Source organism: Oxyura jamaicensis, chromosome 7 (genome assembly GCF_011077185.1).
Source record: "Oxyura jamaicensis isolate SHBP4307 breed ruddy duck chromosome 7, BPBGC_Ojam_1.0, whole genome shotgun sequence".
In the NCBI taxonomy this organism is placed as follows: Eukaryota; Metazoa; Chordata; class Aves; order Anseriformes; family Anatidae; genus Oxyura; species Oxyura jamaicensis.
Genome location: NC_048899.1, coordinates 12,795,945 through 12,822,304, shown reverse-complemented (window position 1 = coordinate 12,822,304; position 26,360 = coordinate 12,795,945). Strand labels below are relative to the sequence as shown.

Sequence of the window (26,360 nt, the reverse complement as noted above, 5' to 3'; positions counted from 1 at the left end):
TGCCTGACTACATTGTTAATCTAGTTGCTATCAAAGGATGAACACTGAAATGCCGAAACAGTTGTTATAACCCCATCAATTAATCTGTATAATTAATAAAAATAATCACTCTTATTATTTTCCTCCAAATTTTCTACCAAGTAATCGAAGTTCCAGTCTGTAAGCAAGATCTTGATGCTTGTCATTATGTAGTATTTGCAAAGTAGCAAGTACTCCTGCTGACCATTCTTTTAAACGTGAGACATCTTGTGGGATTTTGTAGTTTTTAATGGATATCTCTTTAGAATTAACTAAGATCTGTCTCAAAGATCTGATTTTAACTCTTAGAGCCACGCACGAGCCCAGGAATCTCACTAAATACCATGGAGGCAGTAGCAGACTTTTTTTTTCTTCTGTCAGATTTTCTTACCTTTTCTTATTTTCCCTGTGTTTTGAGTACTTTTTATAGTAAATGGATTTTCAAATAGTGTAGAGCTAGACAGATGCCATAGATTTAAAAGTAGAATTCTTGCCAGATTATCAAAAGGCTTCATTTTATGTAGATGGATTGGATGACTTCTTTAGATTCTGTCTAGTCCTATTTTGCAGTGATTGCTGATGTATCTAGTAATAATGGCTGAAAGTCGCTAGTCACCCTGGAAAAAAAAATCCTTAATAAATATCTTTCTTTGTAACTTGCACAAACCCTAGTGTCCCTAAATGCAAGCTGTCTGTGCTTTTCACTGATTCAGCTCTTAGCAACTTGCATGCAAACGAATTGTTACAGTGGGTATAAGGCAATAAGCAGCTGTGCTTACGGTGTGTTATCATGAACTTTGCTAGAAATGTCTTACAGAAAAATAACATTTAAAATCAGATGCAACTTATATTTGTGAATAAAACTGTAATTTTTATATATTTATTGCACAGATAAGAAACCCTGTTCTTGACTATGACACTTTTGTCCTTAATTAAAATATGAAAATAAAAGTGTTCCATGAACAAAAGTTCCCAGTTTCTTTACAGCTGTGGAACTTTCCATTTCACGTATGGTGATAGCAGGACTCTGTACAAATTGCTTTGACAAAAATAGTATTCTATAAAGTGGAAAATTCCACCTTCGGAGTGAGAGGGAATCTTAGCAACCTTCTTTTCCCAGAAGTTGTAAGTAGTATGTTGGGCACTATTAAACTATTCAGTTGTCAACAACCATATTTGACAGAAGTCTAGATGTGAAAAGTTTTTGTTCGCTTTATTTTTCTGCAGGAATTGATGTATCACTCTGAGTGATTCTATTAGTGTTTATACTGTTCTCTCAATTTAAAATGCAAGAAAGTGCAAGTAGAACAGGAAAACAAAAACACAAATTCCAGATACAAAATAAGTGCATTACATTAAACATTACATTAAAGTTTCTTTTTTTATATACAACAAAAAAAGTAGATATTTCTATATGCTTTCATGTTATAATGTTAAGATTTTGACAATTCTATTTGTGCAGGAAGGACCCACTTTTGTGCTGGGGTCTGCACAGGATAAAATCCACTGCACTTGGGACATCGCTGATGCAACTTGTAGGATGTTTGTGTTTTTGTTTGCATCCGTTAAATTTTGTTGTATCTATCTATTACCTAGAATTTGTGATAAAACTATCTCTGAAAGACACAGTCTCCTTGAAATCAAGCAAGGCCATGTTTATACTTCAAAAAGAAAAGTATATGATACTGGCTGTAAATATCTTTATTGTAATTTGTCTTTAATGTCTGCAGTCACTGTATCCATTGGTGGTCATTTAATCTTTTAGTTGTCCATATAGCTTTACTTCTGCTGTATGTGTAACACTATTTTATTGTCTTGATACTGATGTGTGCGCTGCTGAGACTCCAAAATTCTCTTGGGAGGTTATTTCCACAGTCCGGTTTAGCTCAGAGTGCCACCATGAACATTAAATGTCACTGAGAGTAATCTTGGTGTTGAGAAACTTTCCCCAGTGTTCAGACCCATGTGTATGTGTGTCCTTTTATTTCAGTTCTCTCTATTTTTCAAACCTTTCCATAATTCTTTACTAGTCTTTCTAATACCCAGTGTCCCCCCTTGCCTCTCTGTTGTGTATTGTTACTAGCATATACATATGTAACGGTTTATATATGCTAGACCTTCCACAGCTTGCTTCATATATCAGTCTCTTCAATTTGTAAATCCTTTTCAATTTGAAAGGTACCCACTGCTTAACACAGTAAGCATTATCAGTAAGAGACCAGTAATTCTTTGCTTCATGGAAAATGTATATTGATTCTTCGAGCTTTGTCCCTCATGCTGTGGTCAGGTTATTAGGCTTCACACATGATAGTTTTATGTGGAAGAGCAAACTGGGCTTTTCCCTCATTATCCTTAATTGCTACTCTGGCAGGTTAGTCCCTCACTCTTGTAACTCAAGTATTATTTGGAAACATTTCAAATGTTTTTACTGTGTGTACCTTTGCCATATGTAACCAAGGTTATCTTTAGAAAAACAAACAATAATAATAAAAACCATTTCAGATAGAATTTCCAGATATTTTTCTTTTCTGTAGTTTTTTGTTTGTCTTATTTTGCTCTGCACAGCTGCCTGAGAGATTGATTTATCAATCTATGATCTGTACCTATAACTGCATATGAGGACCAGGTGGTCTTAGATTGATTTACAGATTTACTCTATTGTTATGATTGAATATGTACATACAGAAATGGAAATATTGGAGAAAGCTCATCCTGTCCATACACCTGTTAATATAGGCATAGTGGTTTACAATCTCACATCTTGAAGTTTTCTTCTTCTGACCGCAGTGGAGTCCAGCTGCTCTTAGAAGTTCTTCTTATTTCCAGCTTGAGTTCATTCTTTTTGTTTTCTTTTTTTCTTTTTCTTTTTCTTTTTTTTTTTTTTTTTTTTTTTCCCTATTCTGGCTGCATTGTTGTTTAAAGACAATTTTTATTTCTTTCTTTTTAATTGAGGTATCAGTCACTGATCTCTATTCAAATGTGTGTTTCATAAGGGCTTTAAAATATGCTACATACACTTCTGTTTTTCTTTTATAGAAAAGACATCTGAGGATTAAGTTTCACTTTGCATGACTCATTTTTGTTTTGTGTAATTTTCAGAAGTGTTTAATAGAAGGTGTTTGAAATTCATGTCCTGGGAAAAAGTGCTGTAGAGGTAGGCATTTCTGTATTGGCAGTAAGCTGTAAGATAGAAACTGTCTTTGCAAAACTTCTAGTGAAATAGACCTTCAATTAAAACAAAAACAAAAACAAAACAAAACAAAACAAAAAAAAAGGAAAAAATAAACAAAGTATTCTCTTTCCTCTTCTCTTCTGCACTCTGGCTCTAATTTCTTAAATACCTAAGGACGATTTTTCCATTTTGAAGCAACTTAGGCCATCCTGATCTTTCTGATTAGAGTACATAAAAGCAGATTAATGGTAAGTTCAGTTGCCTGACGTCTTCCTGGGCTCGAAGGCATCTACTATAGTTATGGACAAGTTTCAAGTAGACTCTAATATCAAATCCTTCCAGAGAATGGTTTTGAAAATTCTGGAAAACAACACAAATTCTAAGGGTGTACTTACCACCAGGGGGTCAGAGGGAGATTACTCATGCTATCTGCTGGGGTTAACCATGTTAAAAGTATGGGCTCTTTCTGTAGGTGGTTGACCTCCAGTGAGTATTTCTGAAAATGCAAGTTCAGAGCCTAATTCTTAATTACCTTAATCAACCCAGGCTCCTGAATTAGTGACTTGGTTTAGATTGGTTAGATTCCCTATATTATACAGTAGTGAGTGTATTCTGGAGTATGGTTTCACTCTGAAAGGCTGTTCTATTGCAGAAATAAATGGCATATTTTAAACCCATTCTGGAATGCAGGCAACTGTGAAACCATGATTGCTATATCCACAGGAATGTATAAACCTGGGCCTTAACTAAGGAACCAGTCTTTCATCTCTGTCTTTGCAAACTTCTCTTGCCCAATTCTGCATGCTACTGTGGCAATTATTAATGCAAGGAGATGTTGTGATTCAGGATGTTTGCAAAGCAATGGAAAGAGAGTGTTTGTGATGAGGAAGCTGCAGCATGTGGTGCAGAATATGTGGTGGTACATAGAGGTGTGTAATCCCCAGGCTACAGGTTGTTCTGCATGGCTTATTGCTGTGGTCCTCCTGCAGATGCTGTGATCTCTGTGGTATCATAGTTGTTTCCCTTTTTCCATTCGCTGTTCATGTACTCCACATCTTTACTGTGTTTCTTTGTGCAGCAGCTTAGGAAGTATTAGCCAATTAATAGCATGTAGCATTTTTTTATTAACATATAAGTGTGCTAACAAATGCCCTAGTACCATCCCCTTGTTTTTCCTTTGCACTGCAAAATGCTAGCTATAGCATCTGGCCTGTCAGCTGGTGTGTCTACACAAAGCTCCTCCTGCTCAAGTTAATTGGCCAAATTTCACTCTTGTACTGCTGCTAATTCCAGTGACTCTGGGGACTTAAAAGGAACAGTGATGGATTCACACCGGGGTAATGCATGCAAGTTTGGACCATTTGCTGGAGTTTTGTACATTGCACAGTATAGCTCCAGGTACACAAGTAGTTTTACTTCCCTCTGTATTTCTCAATGGAAAATATATGTAATTAAAAGGAAAAGAACAGAGATATGATACAATTTTTTTTTTCAGTGTCTAACGTGTATTGCCTTTCAGTCAGCAAAGCCTCCATTACTTCAGTCTTGCCAAGAACTAAGTAGGAAGCAAGACTAAATGTGCATGGCATTCAAGAGAATTAAGGAAAAGGTTCAAACATGAATTTAAAGACCAGTGGTTGGGAACGTGGTCTATATCTTATTATAGGAGAAGTAAAGTTCAGAACATAGAAAAATGCATGTAAGAGTGTGCATTGCTTCATTCTTACTTCTCTGAATCATAGGCTTGATCTTTACTTCAGTAAATAGTCGGGGTGGTTAAAAAGAGAATGGACAGGGCAAATATTTCTACCCATACCAGGAGGCAGGCCAAAGCCTGTATGCTGCTTAGATCTGTCCAGTTTATTTACACTGAGGAAACTAAATGTTAAATAAGGATTACTGCTTTTTAAAACAGAGTAAAATATTACATTTTAAGGTAGTGAAAATATGTTTTAGAGATAAGAGGGAGTTATATTCTTAATAGGCATAAGAATAGAATAGACATCTTACCTAATTCTCTTTCCTGTTAAGTTATGCACCAAAATGCTACTATGTCTATTTATTAATAGAAATAATATAGTACCTGAAATGACCAGTAGTGAAATGAATTTTGCACAGAGGATTGAGTGTTTCTTTTTCCTTCGATACTCACTTATCTGACTATTTCTTTTATCAAACTTACTGTGAGAGTTTGCAAGTTCCTTTAAAGACATTGTAATAAGAGCACAAGTGCAAATTATCAGGAAGTGCAGCAAGGATAATTTGACTAAAATATAAGCTCTGTGTGTACTCAAGCACAAGGACTGTATGTATAGATAGGAAATGAAAAGTAGTTCAAATTACAAAGGATGATGAAGAAAGAGTAATATGAATGTATAGGACTAAATAGTAAAAATAAAAGAGCGAGAAATGAGACTGAAATAAGCATCAAGCTTTAAGAAGTTTTTCTGTAAATGTACTTACAATGCTTACAAAACACCAAGGAAAAAGCTGTATTGTTATTATGTGGATGTCAGGAAGTCAAGAAGCTGGGATTATGTGGTGCCGTTTTTTTATTGGTGTTAGAAAGATCAATTGTTTTAACATGATGGTCATCTTAATAAGTGAAGGGGGAAGTTAAGTGAAAGGGGGAGATTGCAATGTAAGAATGAGTTAGTGTTTTGATGAACTGGGATCTTCAAAATGCTGGATCTGAGAAATGCTGTACAGGGACATTTGTGCTAATGGAAATCCTGGAGCTCTTACCACTTGTGAAGAGAAGAGGAAGTCCCAGAGCATTAAAAGAGACCAGATGGGTCAGTGTTTTTAAAAGAGGAGAAGGACCAAAAAACTGAGTTTAAGAATGTATTATCTTCCCTTTGAAAAAGCTTTGTTGGATTGCTGTATATCACAAGCTGATTATGAGTTAACATTGCCACGTTCAACAGACGCTGTCCTGAGAGAGAGAACCAGAAACAGTTTGGCAGGCATTAAATTTTTCTGCTATGCTGCCAGGAAGCTGAGGGACAGTTCAGGTGAGTCTGGGTAGGAGTGAGAAGCATCACTGGTCACAACACTTCTCATGTTTTGTACACCCCGATCTCAGTACTCTCCATTGCACTATCATGGATTCAGTTTAATCAGCTCATGGGTCTGGTTGAAAGCAAATTTCTCTTTAGTTGTTTTGTTGCTGTTTTGTTTCCAGGTGGTCTGAATCGCTGTGCTGGCTCAAGGGAAGAGTTGGGAATGGAGGGGAGGTGGGGCTGCCCAGTCTGCTCAAGTGTGGTCATGGAAAGTAGATGCAGGCTGCATGGAAGTTTTCATAAAACTGCTTTCATGCTGTTTTCATATCGACTATTACCTTCTGTTTATTTTCATATTATTTGATTAATTAGATTTAATTTGTGAAATGTGATATTAAAGTGATACCAACTATTCTTTGAGAAGTTAGGGGTGACTTTTTTTTTTTTTTTTTTTCCCCAAAGAATTACAGTATCTGAAGTTCTGTTGAAAGTCAATGAATATATTGTTAAAGTTTTTTTTCTTTGGTCCAATCTCAATTTAATTTTACAGAAACATTCTGTTAAATACAGATTCTTTTTTTTCTTTGACTGTGAATGCAGGTAAGGGTAGGGTTGCCCAAGTTCATGTCATGCAGTCTTTGAAAACATAACAGCACTGAAACTTTTTATGATATATTCCTGGCAGAGCTGGTGCACTGCTGCTTTCAAAAGCAGAAAATGCTTCTAGCTGAATGCCAGACATTAATCAATGTTCAATAACACTACCAATGTGGTGATCTGTGCTACCAGATCTGTTAGTTTTAAATCTATTGCCTTAATTCCTTCCCATGTAAGAGAGGGTACATACCATTTACTATAATTTTATAATTTTTCAAATTTTTACTTATTCATCAATCCCAACTTTGAGAATACGTAAAGCAGTACTCCTTAATTCGCAGAGCCAGAATTTGAGGACTCTGTTCTTCTGAATCTCTTGACCCTGCAGAGTCTCTGTAACCCTGCACTCCAAAGTCCACTTTTATTAACTTTTTCAAAAATTCAAGCAGACACCACCTCTTTTAAAAATAAAAATATAAAAAAGAACCTATTTAAAACATACAGCTCTGTAGCAGCCACCTAGCCATCTAAAACAGTAATCTCTAACTTTAATTACAAGAATAATAACAGGAAAGGTGCCACTGAAACACAGTTTGTCAGTCTTTCAGGTTATATTTGATGTGGTGATGTCAATAGTAGGCTGCCCTCCCTCTGGAGTCATGTTGCAAACACTGTCCTCGAGGGTAATTAAAGCTAAGCACACAATTACAGCAGCCCTGATTTGTTTGGACTTGTTGGTTGCCCACTGTCTCATGGCACCCAACATCACAAATGCACCATGTTGAAACAAAAGGATTATTTATTTCTGAGTCTCACACTTTGCGTATGTTTAAATGCTGTGGTGGAGGTGGACTGTAGCCCCGGGTACTAAGGTAAGCGTCATGACACCGATTAGCAGTGGGAACTGGGACTGCATGGTCTGTCTTATGCTTTTGTTTTGCTAAAATGATTCATGGTTGTGTGGTCTTAGCTAAACTCTGCAGCTTCTGAATAAGGCACTGGTGATTTATAGCATTTTTATTTTCTGAAACATTGACATTTTTTTATTGGACAGAAAGCTAAATTTTATTCATCAGTGAACCTGGTTTCCATGGCAGACAGTTTAAGTAGAGCACTTTCAAAAATCTGTATTACCTGTTGATACAATCTTTTATTTAAATCCTCTTTTATCTGACGGACATTTTTTAGGGAGCAATGCCAAAAGAAGATCTTAGAAAAGGAAAACAAGAAACAATTTAGGTAACCGAGTTTTCTAGAGGTGACTGTGTAGAAAGTGGGAAAAGCAAATGAAGCATGAAATTATCCGAGCCATGATGACTTTCGAGAGTTGATAATTGTCTAATTGGTTAAATGGTTAGACGCATCTGTGAGGTTGTGTCTGGGTCTAGACTCCCTTTTAACTTTGTGTACACTGTTGCCAAGCTGCTGTGTTGGGGTATTGAAGTAGAATGAGGAGAAAGAAGCCAACTGCAGACATAAATGCTCCAAATGTAAAAGATAAGGTGTGATGGCTTTATGTGAGCGTTAACAAAATGGTCACCCATCAGCGTTCCCTTTGATACACTTTTTTGTTGTTAGTGGATAGCAACTCCTGAAGGAAAGGCTGTGTTGAGCCTCACTAAGAATTAGATGATGAGCTCAGTGGTGTCAGAATTTGGGATAAAAGGGCTAGATATTGAGAAACATCGTATCATATGAGAAGTATAAGGGAAATTCACTCTATAGAAAGCAAACTGCAACCAGGTTCTATCCCCAGTATTATGGAACTTTTAAGGTAGTGTAAATTGAGTTTTTTTTTACAGCTGTTCCTTAGTAGGGACACTTAAGTTTGTAAGGAAATATTGTGTTAAATCAAAGGATACTTTTATACTCTCCCCTAATAATTTTTCTGTTTTCTAGATAAAGGTACTTATTTTAAGAGGCTGCTCATCGTTATACAGCAGTTGCCTAAAATGGAAAAAGCACCTGTGCTTGTAGTGGAATGGTAATAAACTGTTGGCACAGGTTAGTTACTGTGTTGAGATCCTGAGATAATTACTGTGCTTCATCCTGGGACACTAAACGTTTCGATGCCCTGCACCCAAGAACATGCATTTAAGACAAGACAAAACAAACAACAATAACAACAAACATGGGATGTAAGTTGTCCCATTCTCTGGACAAGATTGTGGCTTCAGTAGGCTGGTGGTGGTATTTTTTCTTTTCTTTAGGGGTGACAGCTTAAAAGCAAATAGCACTCTCTCACTGCACCTTTGTGCTGGGAGAGTGGAAAACACAAGGGGGGCAGATGATTTGAGTAAAACAACAGAAGAGATCCTTAGGATTTCAGAAAGATATCTGGTTGTATAAATGGCAAGAGAGCTGAAAAAGAAACAGCTATTTTTTCCTTCTTTCCTTCTTTCCTTCTCTCTTTCTCTCTCTCTTTCTCTCTCTCTCTCTTTCTCTCTCTCTCTCTTTCTCTCTCTCTCTCTTTCTCTCTTTCTCTCTTTCTCTCTTTCTCTCTTTCTCTCTTTCTCTCTTTCTCTCTTTCTCTCTTTCTCTCTTTCTCTCTTTCTCTCTTTCTCTCTTTTTCCTGTCATACTTGGACAATTTCAAAAGAGAAAACCACTCCAAAGCAGCATTTCCCAGAACCAGGTAGGAACAGAAGAGAGGGCAGAGTTGCTCAGGCTGTGGGTACCAGAGGGAGAGGTCTGAACAAGCCAGGAGTTTCCAAGAAAAAGAAGCTGGAGTAGACTGCAAAACTCTAGCTGACTTTAATGCAGGCAGGAGTATTGCATTTATTAATAGTTGTCACTGTTTAGAGTAAAATCCAACTTACTGAACTAGATGGTATTAAGATGTAACAAGCCACTCTGCTTTTCAGTCAAACAAATCATCTTGTTTGGTTTAGAAAATTATAAGAAGAAAGTTAGCTCTTTTAATTTACTACTGACAAATATTTCCATACTGCCTATACATTGTGGTTCTGCTGCAGCCAGAATGTTTCTTCTGAATATTAGTGAAGACTGGTCCTTATTTTACCTAATTGCTTAAGCTTGAGAAGGAACCAGTGCCAACAGACATGTATTAATACTAGTATAATACTTCTAGAGTTCGTTTGACTTGGGAATATAAATATTGCAAAAAGTGTGTGGAGCAATGTAGCACGATTGCTGTGAAATTTAAGCTGGGTATTGCACTTGTTTTTCCTTTCTCAGCTGCAAGAATACAGGGAAGACTGGAGGCAAAAGGAGAAAGAACGGTGGTGTAGGTCACATTCTGTAAACCTGGGGTGGGATGGAGCTCTCCCAAAAGTTAGGAGCAGATAATTGTAAGTTATTTAAGGAAAATGTAAGGTAGTTTGTTCAATTTCTAGTTATTGGACTACTCTGCATATTCATCTTTGTGCTATCTTTATATAGAACCTACAGATATTCTAGTTATTTCAAACTACTAGAAATGCAGTACAACTGCAAGGAGAGTAAGAATTTTCTGATCAATGTTTTGATCTACATGTCTCTAGAATAATGAAATTACAGTTTTCTATAGTTATCCCTCTATGCTCCCACCCCCTACTATTGATAAACATTGCTATTTGTTCTCCATTATTTTGGTGTACTAAATGTTGAGATTAGGAGAATAAATATTAATTTATTTCTATTTATTATTATTACAGTAGAGATTTTAAATACCAGATTTTCTATGATTGCCTTCATATCAAGTGTATGTATAGTATTTACAATATTTAGTCTGCATAAAACATTGGAGAAGGAATATTAACAAATCATAGAAATTAGTGATTCCAAGTCAGTCAGGTTTATGTTATTATTTTAGAATCCTTTTAAGAAATACATGCAATATATAGCTATACTTCTTTTCTTCCTGATTGTAAATAAGCTATATATAATCATCAACGCTAGACAAGTAAGTAATGGTTGACTTTTTGGATTGATGAAATGGTAGAAACTCCATTCATTTCAGCAGCGTCAAGTTTCAATTAATTTTTGGTATTGACCTAGTCAGTGGAATCCTACATGTATTTGAAAAGTAGAAATATTTCATTTCACGGTATCTGATTTTATACAAAAGGAGAATATGGAATTCTGTTAGCATGTCTTAATAATACATTTATTTCTAGATAATAATGGAAATAGTAACTTTAAGCATACTGTAATCACATTTTAATTTGTAGGGACAGAATTACTTTCATCATCTGACATGTTTCTTAGATAGATCATACTTGAGCACAAAGATCTTAAACTGTGCATTGTATAGGTTATTTGTACATTGCAGTGAAGTTGCATCAAATCCCTCTAGCTTTTTTGAAACAACCACTGAAAAAATAAATGCAGACTGGGATGAAAATATTTGACATGTCATTTTGTATGCGCATGTTGCTTTGCAACATAGGCCTGGGCTAATGCTTTCTCATAACTTGTGTTAAGATGCTTATGCAGAGTGTTTCTTGCTTAATGCTGTTAATAGCTGTAAGCTCCATAGCAGTTCTTGCTGTCTCTCCTTGTGGCTTCTGAAAACAAACAAACAAACAAACAAAAAAACCACCACATCTTTGAGGATTGTACCCATTTTTAGTAGTCAGACTTGGATGGGGGTGTATGATTTGTGCTGTGTAAAATCAGTTAATATGTCAGTGGAAGGTCTGATTGGTCCTTTGGTTTCTGAATAATATCTGAGGTATGAATTCAGTGCATTCCAAGTTTTAAAAGATGTGTAAGTAACTAGCTCTGGTGATAACCATATCAACCCTCAAAGGACCTGCATCCTCATCCATTAATGAATTAGTTTGCATGGTGCCCTGTGGACACAGAAGTTCTTAGCATTTTTCCTATTGTCAACTGGGGGCTGTGTCATATCTCATACATACTGGGGTTTTGTTTTAAGGTATTTTAAAAACAAGTTACATTGTCCGGATAGAGAATATATTTTAGGATCATGTTAATTTGCCATTACGGAAACTGCTGAAGGAGTGGCCTTCTCTCTTCTTTACTACTTTACTTTCAACACAATGGAATCTAAGGATATCATAATTCATGATTTTGTATGTGTGCATAGGTGTAATATTCTAATACTGACACAAATCACAGGAATCAATGTGCATGCATTACATGTTTTTGTGTCTGTGTATGTGATAGAAAGTGGTCTTCAAGAGAAAATTAGAGGTAATATTTTCACAAGTAGTTTTGAGGGGGGTACAAAGGGAGCAGTTGTGTGCTTGGATTTCACTGGACTTGACATCTTTCTTGAGAAGGATAACCAGTGGCAGAAGCTAGCTGTGTTTGCCTCTGCCTCAACTGCGATCTTGCCAGTTGTGCCTTCTGCAGCTTTTCTGTGGAGCAGAAAAAAAGAGCAGGGGAGTTGCTGGAGACTCATGGAGTCCCTTTGCCACCTGTCAGGCTGTCTGTAACTCATCTTTCACTGGTGCTGCCATGGGAGAGAGCAGCACAAAACTTTCCAAATACCTCCTCCAAAATATTGATTTCATTGCTTAATTATGTGCCTTTTTTTGTTAGACATGGATCAAGTTTGGATAAAGATGACGAAGTCTAACCTTTGTAAAACCTTCAGTGGCCCAGTGAGTTTCAGAGTGCATTAAGCCACATGTACATGGTAAAGAGAAACAGAGCATATTACACAGGGACTTGCTTTTGAGATGTGTAGGAGGAAAAAAAGTTTTTTTATGAAAGGAGACATTTTGGATCAGATGAGTTTGCTTTCCCTCTCTTAGACAACAATAAAGCAGACCAGTTGAGGTCTGGTGCATTGTTTTGGCAGTCTGTTGCTTTCATCCCCCTCAACTCCTGTGCTTAGGTAGCTCCCACAGTGGTAGTCACAAATGAAGTTTTTTTTTTTTTTTTTTTTTTTTTTTTTTTAAAAAAAAGGTAGAAATTACAAATTTGTAATGAGCAAATGAATTTACAAGAAAATCAGTTATATTTATGCCAAAGACTCACAAGTAGTTTAAAACAATCTGTGTTTGACATGGTAAATTGTCTTTATCATTAAAATGCTAATGAAATGGTAAACATCTGTTAAATTTATGATGATAATGAAGCTTGTCAGCTACATCTTTCTTATGCCAGTATTCCTGCTTAGCTCAGGTCTGCATACAGACCTGGTGTAGTGATGGCAAAAATCTATTTGACCTTTGAAAGAAATGCCGGTGGAAAAGTATGCCCTGTTCTGTTGGATCAGATCATTGTCCTGAAGTGCTTCCTCCTGTAGTTCAGGTCATCTTTACCTGATCATTCTTCCAGAGGCTTTCAGATGAGGGTCTGAAAATCGAACTTCAGTCAAACAGGACCACTGGTATATGGTTGGCAGTAGTAGGAGTAGTAAACAGCAAAACAGAAGCGAACAAATTTATTATTAATGCCTACACTAATCAATCTCCTAGGTGTCTATGTTTTCTATTCCACAGGGGCTCTGAATGTATCCTAATCTAGTAATCATGTATCTTGCTGGCAGCAGAAACACCATAGGCTGCTAAACTGTGGGCAGATTTCAGATGTATTTTAAATGATCTGTACTCAGTTGGGGAGTACAATGAAGATTGCATTGTTTAGCAGAGGATGCTAATAGTTTTTTAATTTTAAAATTTTTTATGCCAAATGTTTTCTATACCTCAGTTATATATAGCATCAGAAACCTCACTTAGTTCTGATTTTAAATGCCAGTCACAATTTAACTCTATTCTGTTCTCTCTTTTTTCTGTAAAATTTAGTTTAAAAATGTAACCATATTTAGCTTCATTTCTTCATATTTAGCTTCATAGCTTAATTGAAGTATGTATATGCAAAGAGAGGACAGGTCTTTTTTAACTCCATGAATCTTTAATTGCTTCTGAACTTCAAAGAGAAACTTGTAGAAGTTTGATGATGATGGCACTTTATGGAGTTTAGGTAATTGAATACAGCGTAGCTGCTGTTGGAGTACAACTCTGAAATCTAAATTATGTAAAGCTACTGTTTCAGAACCAGCAAGTAGAAATAATCATCATTTTTGCAGTCAAAGATATTTTATTTGGGTAAATCCTCTGAGATGCTGCTTTCCTGTTGATGCATTTTTTTTCATTATGGATATATATGGATATATAGAAACTATGGGCATGTTAGACAGCCTTCAGCCTTTTGAAATTTGTGACTCCACTTGAATAAGCTTTGACTTAATTAAGCACAAGTGTCAATGAGTTACACGGGCTCATGCAGAATGCAGGGTTTAACTGACTTAAAGATTTGAAAAAAAACAACTTGCATTTATGAAAGTATCAGGGTAGGAGAAGAGAGAAAATATTCTGGAATAGTGTATCTCAAGCATATTTTTCCTTTCAAGTTGTGCAGCTCAGTTGGGATGGTGTCCAACAGTTTTCTCTCCATAGTTGTCAATGACCCATCTTTCCGCTATCCTCACCCTTTGCCTGTAGAAGAAACAGAGAATAGATTATAGCCTGTTACTCATCTGCTAGGCCATACTACAATGTTTACTATGCTGCAGCTGTGATCAAATTGACTGTGTCTCCAGCATCTACAAAATTTGAGCTCAGGGCTAGTTGTAAGTGTTTGGCCATCCAATAAATTCATGCAGCCCCATCTGGCTTCTGAACTCTGCTTTCCTCTCAGATACTATAGAATGAAGAAACTACAGGTTTGAAGTCACGTCTGTGGATGTAGGGCGATGAGATGAAAAAGGAGGAAAATTTCTCTGCCTGGAATTTTGCATGTCCTTAACAGGGAGAAAGGGAGATGTTTAATGGAAGACTGGTACTTAAGCAGCCCATGTGGATTGTCTGGCATCTTGCAAGCAGATGCAAATTATTTGATTTTGTGGGACAAGAGAGGAAAAACTGCTTGGTTTACTTTTCTCCTTTTTCCCCTCCTGACTGAGTTTAAAAAGCACAGACAACTTCTATGAGAAAAAAAGCTTAGTTACTTTGTCAGCTCTGCTTGAGACCAAAGAAGCTCCCAAGAGAACTGTTACACTCCTGGCTGATGTGCTGGCCACTGGTGAGCAGGAGAGGGAAGTAATGATGGAGAAATTCTGGCAGAACGGACCTAGAGGAGAGGCAGAGAATGACTCACCCTCCTGTAAAGACATGGGCACTTGTGTTCCAGTGCCTCCTTGAGTCTGTGTTGAATTATTTATTCAACCCAGGAAGGAGCATCTAAGTTTTGTTGTTTGTTTTTTAGTTAATTTTTTATTTCAGTGAAGGGAAATATTGTTTGAAATCTATTTTGTATGATTTCAGGGGGAAAAAATACTCCCACAGGCATAGCTGGAAGCAGTGTGCTAGGCATGCTATCATGTGGATAGGGCAAACAGCTAGTTATAGATGAATGTTTGGACATCTGTGCCTTCACATTCCTTTGGGATCTTGTTGGGGAGTGATTCTCAAGGGTATATATACAGCAACAATTCCAGTATGTGCATTTCTGGAAAGCCCACTTTTTGGGAGAAAGATCTGTGTTCCAATTAAGAAAATGTTGATTTACATTGCATGTAGAGAGTCCGTGTGTGTGCCAGCTGATTATCTGTTGTCCATTTTCTAATATTTGCATTGCACTGTAAAACAGAAGGAATTAAATATATATATATTACATGAAATGATGTTTGTGCAGCACCTAATAGTTACAGAAGCCACCAGAAGAAGAAAAAACAAACATGCAGTTCGCTATTTGGAAACAGACCTCTGGATTTCAGCTTGCATGTACTGCTTGTGCTAGCTGATCTAATAGGCAACCGTGAATTGCAAAAGCATCTGACTTCCATGGGCGCCCATCCTGGCCTTTTTGGCACAGAAGAATTTTTCAGCTTTAGGAGGATTTATTCTACCTGCCAGGGTGATTTATATACCATATGTCTCCTCTTCAGCTTCCGAGTATGCATGGCCATAGGGAAGTGCTCTGCCTCATCTCTAGTGTGTGGAAATAGGTTTCTTTTAATGATATTAACTCCTGCAGAGCCACTTTATTACCTCCGTGCATTATTTGTTCTTGGCGGTTGTGTCAGCAAGAGATAGCTATGCCGTGTGTAACGTGGAAAGGAGAATACTATGAATTCCTGGTTTTGTTTGCTCTTGGCAGGCACTACTACACTTCCCACCCTTGTGCGCACACCTGCCTTGATGATGCAGCCTTCCCTGGATATCAAACCCTTTATGCCCTTCCCCGTGGACAGCAGCTCTGCTGTTGGATTCTTCCCAAATTTTAACACAGTAAGTAAAGGTGCTTCTGCATTTAGTTTCACTGTAATGCTTTCCAAGCCAGTGCTAATATCCCTTATTGAAACAAACCTAGTTTTAATAGAACCCTGTTTGTCTGTGTTGTGGTGGTTACTGTTCCCTCGTGTGAAAGTCTCAGGCTTTTACCCAACCTTCTTCGTGAAAATGGGCCATATCTTTTTTTTTTTTTTTTTTTTTTTTATAATAACTTGGTCTGTGTGGGTGTTGTTTGTGCACAGAAAAAGCCCCATAGTAGAGCTTTAATGAGCAATGGAATAATTTTGAGTGTTTACATAGGCATATACGTTTCCATGAGCTGTAACAAAAACAAAAACAAAAACAAAACAAAACAAAAAAAAGCTAATGGAAAAACCCGACTGGCAGGTAAGGCCTAGATCCTCCACTGACTTAAACATGTTGAGTGCACTGAAACTAGTATTTTGCATGCTGCCACTCAGTTTTGATTGTGGAGTTAATTCAGCATAGAACAAGTCGGGAAACAGTAAGTTAATAGCAACAGAAAGAAAACTGCTCCGGGTCATTTCTGCTGAGTCAGTAAATATGCTTTACTCATCCATGACCATCGCCTGAACCGTAGAGCATCACGGTCATCTCTGTTGTTGTGGAGGGACGGGAAGGGGAGCAGAGTCACCGCCAGCAGGCAGCGATCAGCTGAGCCACCACCAAACATTTCCTTTGCAAATTTGCCTTCTGTCTGAAGTTAATACAGCAAGAGGATTTATTCTTCTTCCTGACTTGCAAATCTTGCTGACAGGCTTTGTTTTAGAGCACACGGTGCTGTGGGATGGTTATGAGGTAACATATCAGCCAGCTTCTTTCAAATGTCAGCAGCCCAACTTATTTTATAAACTGTGTGTGTTTGTGGGAGATGTGAGGTTATTCATGTGTACAGATCTGGGGGTACATACACATACTTGTGTACGAAGAGAGAAAAGATAAAAATCCAGGTATTTTTAAAGTGCAGGAGTCAAAACTTAATACAGCTTAAGACAGCAGTATGTCATGCTCATCTCCTTGGCATGATGCAATTCATATTCATTTTCCTTCGTCTAATACATTTGAGAATTTTGTTATTGATTTGTCTGTTTTCCAATTGCACTGGTATTATAGCTGCGCTTTTTCACAGAAGTGTACATAAAGTCTTGGAGAACCTTTTCTTTAGGGATGCTCTGGTTGTAGTCAACCATTATTTGCTTGCCGGTGTTTTTATTGAATTTCTGAGCTGCTGTAGCCTCTAGAGGCAGATTAATTTGGATATTTAGACTGTTTCTGCCTATGTACACTAGCTTACATTTATCTAGGTTACATTCTATTTGCCTAATTTCCAGAGTGTTTATCCTTCACACCTGCCACTTCTCTCCAAACTTCTATGCATTTTATTAAAAGAGAAGCCTGGGGTCATCAGCAAATGTCTTCTATTCCTCCCTTGGAATTCTTGATAATTATCCAAAATCACCCTGTCATGCACCACAGACACCACATTCTTAAACTCTCCTTTTGGAGGAACAGTATTTCAGCACTACACTATTTCTAATTCACAGACTTTGCCATTTATCTTGTATGTATTGATTTGTATTGATTTTCCTTAATAGCCTTTTATAATGGACTTTAAAGCTCATTGGAAAACTAAATCATTCATGGTTATCTTCTGACAGGCACAGTAACACCAGTTGTCATACATTTCTCTTCCTTTCAACTTAGCACAACCTTTGCAAATGTAGATTTCTATGCATTTTTTTTTATTTTTTTTTATCAAAGTAAACACAAAAGGGGGGAGGATTTTGACTTTATTATATTTATTTACACATATCCTTTTTCAAGAAGATCAAATTTGAGTAAACATAACTAAAATTCAGTTCACCCATGAGCTCCTTAAGCTCCTTATTTTTTCTTCTTGTGCAGTACCAGAGTGTTGGAAGAGCTTTTGCCACACACATGCACATACACACCATCCTTTGCCTTACAAATTAATCACTCACAAGAGGACTTGTCAAGGGCTGTGGACTGTGACACCTCTGGCATGCAACTCTGAATCTCTTTGCCTTTGGTAGGACTGAGGGGACCGCCAGCACATGCCAGGGCCACTGTTCATCCCTTCGTATGTTCACTGAAGGTGGAAAAAAGAAATGTGGTCTCGAGAGAAAACTTCTCTGCATCAACTTGTTTATTTTTCAGTGGCAGCCAGATACAGAAGTGTTTTTTTCTAAACCCTGTCAGGAGGTGATTTCTAACTTAATTTCAATGGCCTGAAAAAGAAAAGTTTCTGCTGAAGAGCTTGATACTGCAACTACCAGGTCATGAAGAATAAGGTAAATTATATTAAATAGAAACATGTTTAATGGAACACCCCCTACCGTGTTTCCAAAATAACTTCCTTTATTTATGGAAATATATTTAAAATCTGGGGTAAATCCTCTTTTTATATAGTTAACTTTGACAGTTTTCAATTCTGAAAACATCTATGGTGCTACGGATGAAACATCAGCGTTCCCATTTTCTTTGTGAACATTTTCTGATCACATGCTTCTCTCCACATGGGGTACTTTCAGATAAAATGCTGAGCAGACCCTGATTTTTTAAAAGGAAAGAATACCCTATGTATATCTTATTTTCCTGACAGAATTGTGTGATTTAGTTTAAGATGCCTTCCTCCTGTTTCTCATAAATCAGCAGTAGTTCTAAAAATAATGTGGATGTGTGTATAGTATTTAGCAATTCATGCTCCAAATGAATTTTTAGTTGGGGATGCTGGTCTGACTCTTTTGGCTACATGCCTTTATTCCTCAGCTAGGGAGCTTTTTTTTTTTTATTTATTTCAATGCATCAGCCATAAAGGGATCTTCTGAGTGCAGAATAAAGGACTCCAAGCAGCAAGGTGTTGCAGAACAGGTACACTGTTCTTTTCTGGGCTTTTCGGAGCACCGGCAAATAGTTTTGTCAGATTAGGATGCATGTGATCAGGCTGTCACAGCCTGAATGTGGGCTGGTGCACGGAAGGACAGGAGTGTTCTCAGAAGTGCTGCAGCAACAGATCTATAGGGGACAGCATGTTAGTCCTGGCATCAAGTTCTGTAAGCTCTTACTCAGTTACTTGTACCCCTCTGCATGAAATGCATAGCTTGAATCAAATTTTGGCTAGTATAACTTAGAATATTTTTTATTTATAGCAGAATGGGATCCAGGAGGTTCCCAAATTGGTACCTCCAATTTGGAACAGAAGCTGTGCAAAAAGATATTGTTTAAATAGAGATGCTCTTTAACATGCAAAAAAGACTAATGATTCCTTGTTGATTACATTTTAAGATCTGTGAGACTTCAAAGTCAAGTATATAATGTTAATGAAAATCAAAGGTAAGATTACCACACAGTTTTAATTAGGTCCCCATTGTGCATCTATTATAATGCAATTTTGGATTTTACACTCACTGGCTTTCACCACACAGCTTCATCTTCTGTACCAGTCTTTCTCTGCACATTCTTGATGCATTTTATTATGTCATCCGTTCTGTGGACTGTATGAGGAAAATATGCTTTGTGGTCACATCACAGAAGGTTATATCTATGCATGAGCTAAAATGGATGAAAGCAAAGATTTATCTTTCAAAGCAAACTGAATGATCACTGCCTGCATCTCCCTATAAGGGATGTAGAGTCCCCAGGAAAAAAAAAAAAAAAAAAAAAAAGCCCTGAAAACTCCAGCACATTCTACCTTGTCCTGAAATGAGAGCAGCACTGCTTGATTCAAATTTAGTTGAAGTGGTGCGGCCAGGGACCCGTCGGTCTGCACAAAAGCAGTATCAGCAATTTCTGAGATTCTATCATCATTGAAAATAATCAGCAATTCATATGCTTCCTTCCAAGTTTGTTATGGCCTCAGGGGTAATCAAAGATTATAGTATCTCTTGTAGCATTCACATTAGTGAGATATTTTCCATCTAACTAGACCACAATTAGTTTCTAAATGCTGGTTTGTGCCTTCATAGTTTAGAGGACTCAGGGGTTAATGTGGCCTGGTTGCTGCCTCAGAGTCTATTTCTCTTCCAGTAGGTTATGCTGAGTCTTTGCATTAGAGTTCAGATCTCCCCTTGCAAAGCAGACCAGAAGTATTTTACATTTGCCAGGGAAGGTGAGCCAGCTGGAATAGGCTACAGGAAGGGAAAGAGGAGCTGACTGGTAACGTAGTCAGATATCTCTGTCTTTTCTCCATCATTAGCCTTGCCTGGACTAAGTATCTCTGGCCTGTACCCAAGAAGACTACCGGCAGGGACTAATTTCCTCTTTCCTCTTCTGCATTTTCAATTATGTCCCTCATTTTTAGTTGCTACCTCTCTGATTCTCATTTGCTCTCCCTCAAATTTGAAGGGCCCCCTAATCAAGCAGATCAGAGCGCTGTGCCTCATATCACCAGCTACTCACCCTGTGTGCCAAGAGCCTCTCCTGCTTTTGGCACTGCACTGCAGTGCAGGAGCTTTCTGTTTCCTTCACAGGATCTGAATTTCAGCCACTTAGCCCTCTGCTGCCATGCCAAAGTACACACTGGAGCTCAGGCTTGTATACAGGAGGAGCGGATTCCAGATGCATCCAACTGGATGGTGCCAGGCCATTACCTACTGTCCCCTGTCCCATGCAGCCTGTCCTTGTGCTCTCATTTCCCCTTCTCCCTTCTGTGCAGTGCAAAGGGAACAGAACCTGCTCTGTTCATCTCCCTCAGAAATATTCTGCTCCTGAGAACAGGTGAAGTTTCATAAGAGTAATACCTTGATCTCATTACCTAACAACACAGGAAAGAAATTGAAGGAAATAATTTAAAAACAGTGTTTTGTGGAGTAACTGGATGTTTGGTTTGGCCTTGTTTTGTTATTTATTTTTTTTTCTTTAAAAAAAGGAGAAGATTTTTTTCACAGGCATCTTATGTACCACTTTTTATAGTTAGTGCAGGCATACAACGCTCCTCAGGTTTTCCTCTGGTCCTTCATGGAGCACTTAGAAGTGCTTGTCCTTTACCTTCAGTTATTCCATAGTCTGTATAGTGCATATTTTCCAGATCATAGCCAAAATCATCCAAACTACAATGTGAGGAATTGAGGGATACCTTTTATGAATGGCAGAGGAAAAAAAAAAAAAAAAAAAAAAAAAAAATAAAACGTGTCTTTTACACAAGAGAAAAGATGTTCAGGAACCCCATAATAAAGCCTGAACTGTGGAAGCACAGGCTGCTGTTACTGTGTTCCTGGGTTAATTCTTGCTGCTGTGACACAGTTTTCCTCTGGCAGTGTCTGTCCCTTCCCTTTGTGTCCTTAGTCTTTTTACACCAATCCAGGGATTCCTCCTTGTCCTTCTATGGCTCTGATGCAAATCATCAGAAACCTCTTTCAACTGTGGTATAAATTTTTGGAAAGATTCTTCTTATTCTTTGGAGGCCCTGAAAAATGTTCATTCAAAGCGTTGTATTTTTCCCACAAAGTACTTGAGCTATTTCTGTTGAAACTTTCAGAAAAGATTGAGCTTGAAGCACACACCTGGTAAGATACACCGAGTCTGTATGTGGAAAGGGGGGTGGAGGGGGACGCTGGAGGGAGAAGTGCTGCCAAAAGCAGGGAGCTGTCACTCACTCTTTGACAGGTTTTACAGTTTGTGGTATTTCAGTTTAAAGATGTAGGTTCCTTAGCTCCTGTCAGAAATCTCTTCAAAGAGCAACTCTGCTAAATAAGAGTCTAAATAAATATTTTTCTGACTTGTTTCTAGTCTCTAATGCATGTTATTCCTGGGAAAAAAAAAATCTTATCTAAAATAATTGACTGTATTTAAAGTTGATTCTCCTTAAACATTAATAATTGTTTGAAGATTCCCATTACCTTGCATTTTCTCTAGCAGGATCTGGATGCATAAGCTTGGTTCTTTAACTTTCCAGATCAGCAGCCAGATAGGAAGACTTGTCTCTAAGGAGCGAATTCATTGCCACATACCAGTGAGAAGCAGATGTCCCCCAGCACGCTGGCCTTCTCCTACCACTTTACCGGAGTTCAGTGTTGATGGTGTGGTTTGTGAAAAATGGTCCCTGAATTGTTCCACTGTTTCTGTTATTGTCCATACAAGTAATTAGGTCACCAGCCTAATTCCTTAAAGAACTACAGTTTCTGTATACAAATTCTAGCATTTCATGAGTCCTTCAGAAGATCAATTCCTTGGCTGCCTGTTTCATCCGTCTTTACAGAAAGCCGGGAATTAGTCTCCCTGACACTTCCACAGGACGTATTCCTTCTCCTTGTCAGCACACGGAGTAGCCAAAAAGCCTTTATCTTCATTGAATTGCTTCTTAAGTTAGTAGTGTCTTCATGACACAAGGAAGATGTTTAAAGGAAGAAGATTATTAACCATAAATATTTCAGACCATAGAAAGATGGACCGTGAGGTGAATGTCTCCTCTCACAGCAGGCAGTTGCAAAATTGCAGTCAAAGATGAACAGGTAGCATATGTTTCCCCACTGTGCTTATAGAGATTTCAGTAGTTTCTAATTACAAGATCTCTCGTCCTAAGAAAGAATCCAGAGCACCTTTAGCAAAGTCTCAATTCTTGATGTGTCAGCTGAATGCAGAAGCACCTGCTCGTGTGGCATGCTGGCTGTACCTGCTCAGCATTCCTGCCCTTGCTTACGGCTTGCTTGCGTCCCACCATGAGAAAGTAAGAATTACTGAAGTGATTAATTAATAAATGACAAGAATCAGCCAAGAACTAATGGCTGTTGTACTCTCTCTTTCTGAATGTGGGTATAGCTGCCAGTCTTTTAAATGCATTCAGTTTTACATCAATTTAAGAATAGTGTGTGGCAACTTAGAGTCATAGTGTGAAAGCTGTCTTTTGTTTGCATTCCTGAAAGCTGATGATATGCAGGTCTGAGGCCCTGACCAGCCCCCTTCAACTACCTGAGCAGGGCTCATTTCAAGAGCTGTGGCTTTCAACCTGGTCTTCTCTGTACACAATCTGTCTGATCCCACAGTGGATACGTACAAACTTCATATGCTACCCCAAGTTAATGCTATGGAAAGGGAATTAGATATATTAGAAAACACCATTTTTTCCTTTTGCCTACTCTGTATCTCATTTACTTAGATTTATAAACAAATACAAACAATCAGATTTTGATTCTGCATTAATTTTCAGGGCAGGTTTGATTAGAAATGGAATTCTCTTTTAGAGACTCACACAAATAAGCATTGTTCTTTTATTTTAATAAAAATCATTTTAAAAACTGTTTGTGTAGTGTGTGGTACTGATAAGATTAAGAAAACAAACGGAAACATTATGGTTTTTGTGTGAAGAAAGCCTTATTTGTTACTGGGAAGAGTAGATGACAGTTGTCAACTGACATAAGAAATTTTCAGTTCTGACTTAATTCTAATTTATATTCAGCTATTTTATACATTTATGTTAAAATGCATATATACGTATAATTTATCATTTTTAGATACGTATTTTTAGTATTTGAAAGTTAACAAAGCTAATTGATTTCAGAAGACTAGGCTTCCTGCGTCCTTATTCTTTCCTGTTCAAAGAATTGATTGAGGCCATGAATTTGTCTTTAACTTCTCTTAATATGGTTCAGAAGTGTGGAAGAAATTCAAATCTACCTAAGAGGATACCTCTTATGTGCGTGTAATATTGGTGTTCTGGAACAGGCTGGGAGCAAGAGAACTGCCAGCAAAACTTAAAGCAGACCATCAAAAAGAAAAGGGGGAGGTCTAAAGACATCCTCAAAGATGAAAGCAAAAATTAGGAATCTTGTTCATCCTACACATTATCTAAGTTTTTCTGACTACCTCCTAGGCTTGAGTCTTCTGTCAGGATTCTACTGAAAGGTAATTTTTCATATTAGTTTACCTATTTGTATTATTTTATTGTCAGACGGTAATAGTGTAAAAAGAAGAGCTGTGCTCTCAGGGTATGCTATTGGTTTGATTTCCAGCATGTCTCATACAGTAGTATATTTTTATTTTTTTCTGCATCAAAGAAGGGTGACGAAGCTGGTGAGGGGCCTGGAGAACAAGTCCTACAAGGAGCGGCTGAAGGAGCTGGGCTTATTCAGCCTGGAGAAGAGGAGGCTCAGGGGCGACCTTATCGCTCTCTACAGATACCTTAAAGGAGGCTGTAGAGAGGTGGGGGTTGGCCTGTTCTCCCACGTGCCTGGTGACAGGACGAGGGGGAATGGGCTAAAGTTGCACCAGGGGAGTTTTAGGTCAGATGTTAGGAAGAGCTTCTTTACTGAAAGGGTTGTGAGGCATTGGAACAGGCTGCCCAGGGAGGTGGTGGAGTCACCATCCCTGGAAGTCTTCAAAAGACGTTTAGATGTAGAGCTTAGGGATATGGTTTAGTGGGGACTGTTAGTGTTAGGTTAGAGGTTGGACTCGATGATCTTGAGGTCTCTTCCAACCTAGAAATTCTGTGATTCTGTGATTCTGTGAACGGAAGGTATTGCTGGTAGTGTTTTTCATTTAGCTTAACAAAGCCAAGTGTTCTGAATACCAGCAGCTTTAATAATAAATAGCAGTTATATAGCATTTTCCATCAGAGGATTTTGAAGAGTTGTAAACATGTTATTTAGACCTTTCAGCTTTTTTTTTTTTTCTGATTTTGCAAATATTTTTTTCCACATTTTTGAGATGCATAATACAAGTACAGTTAAACTTTGGAGCCACTAGAATCACAAATGGAAGGGAAACTGTAATGTCACTTAAGTATTGCTTTAGCCAGTGGGGTTGTACTTGACTTTTTTCTTTTTCTCAATTTTGGTCTGTCATAGTCCTCAAAATTCATCTTACAGATGCAAAGTCTCGTATGGTAGTAAAGGAGTAATCTGAATGCATTGAAAATGAAGCTGCTGATTTGTTTTAGCTGGTTCAGTTTAGTATAAAACAAAGCATTAAACCTCAGGTATTTACTTTTTTCCTTGTTTTCCATTTGCATATGGGGGGGAATTCTCTTTTGTCCCTGCTTTTTCCCAAAACATGTTAGCAGCTTTCTGTTTATTTACTTCAACTACAAGAATCTCCACTCCTGTCCAGAGCAGAAAATTTAACCTTTTTTTTTTCTTTTTTTTTTTAATTAATTAATTATTATTATTATTATTATTTTTTTTTTACCATAAGTTTAACCTATTTTAAATGGAGGCATTGGAATTTAATTTTTAGAACAGTTCGTTTTTTTAAGACTCTCCTAATGATTGTTTTCTAAACCAGAATTTATTTTTAATGTAATAAATATGTTCATGGGTGAAAGAAAGAAGGGCAGAGGGAATAAGAGGGAATAGTTCTAGCACTGAAAAAAATGACAGTAAAAAAAAAGGAATTAAAAGATTTTTAAAAAAATTCTCTTTTGATCTCTATGCTTAATCATATCATTTTATATAGGGAGAAGGGAAGGGAGAGATTAAAATAATTACATGACTTATTTAATATTTGATTTTCTTTATTTAAGCCAACAAAATGCTAAGACAGGGTTAACAGAATAGCAAAAGATCAGAAAATCCCTGTTTTACTTCAGTTGGACAGTGTAAAACATTTTTACTTTTGTTTATGTTATTCTAAGCAACTATTTTGCACTGTTTTAGGAGAGAAAATTTTGCCAAGAAGGCCAGGATTCACACTTAGCCTCCTGAGCTCAGTTAGACAAGTATTTGTGAATTAGACTTTCTAAATGAAACCCCAACTGAAAGCAGTCTCTGCTCTGACACAAGACTCCCAGGTTGGTGGTGTTTCAGCCGGCTCCACCCCTCTGACTAGGTCAAAATACAGCAAAATTGTTTGTGCTAGCCTACAAGATGAATAAATGGGCCTGTCAGTAAAGATGTAGGGCTGGCTATGCTTCCCAAGTTGATGCTGAGGAAAGAAGACGAATGCATTTCTTCTTAAAGAAATAAGATTTAATTAAGCAGGTAAAGAGAGAGTGTATTTGAGCATACTGTTGTTACTTCTAGTGCCTATACTTAAATGGCATATTGAAAATCTGAAGAGGAGTCAGAGGAAAAACTATCGAATGAATCAAGGCTTTTATAATGAGAGGCTTAAGGAATTCAGCTTATTTGGTTTATCCAAGAGAAGGTTAAGAGCTGATCTGATTGCAGTGTATACAAGTGCCTACACATCCAGACATTAGGGTGCCCTTTAATCTAATTGAGTGAGGCACAACTAGATTGAGTGGTTTGTAACAGACACAGCACGGTGTGGATGTTAGCTGTGGGAATAGTTGATCATTAGCATTGCTTCCCCAGTGATGTTGTAAATTTATCTTAGTTGGAAACTTTCAAATCAAGGTCATGTTCTATCCCTCCCCCCCCCCCCC

The 26,360-nt window shown here is 37.5% G+C and overlaps 1 protein-coding gene across 13 annotated transcripts in view; it reads left to right on the top strand.

The window, feature by feature from the left end:
* The window catches only part of ZNF385B (zinc finger protein 385B), a 169,141-nt gene that overhangs the window by 93,974 nt on the left and 48,807 nt on the right, over window positions 1-26,360 (top strand). For 10 of the 13 annotated variants that reach the window (XM_035331679.1, XM_035331683.1, XM_035331680.1 and 7 more), the window contains one exon: window positions 15,867-15,997. The exons of 1 other annotated variant lie outside the window; for it this stretch is intronic. In XM_035331679.1, the coding sequence (XP_035187570.1) occupies window positions 15,867-15,997 (131 nt within the window). Of the gene's footprint in view, window positions 1-3,321; window positions 3,439-7,528; window positions 7,662-15,866; window positions 15,998-26,360 lie in introns of those variants that run through there. 2 more of the 13 variants (XM_035331687.1, XM_035331686.1) reach the window with 2 other exon arrangements.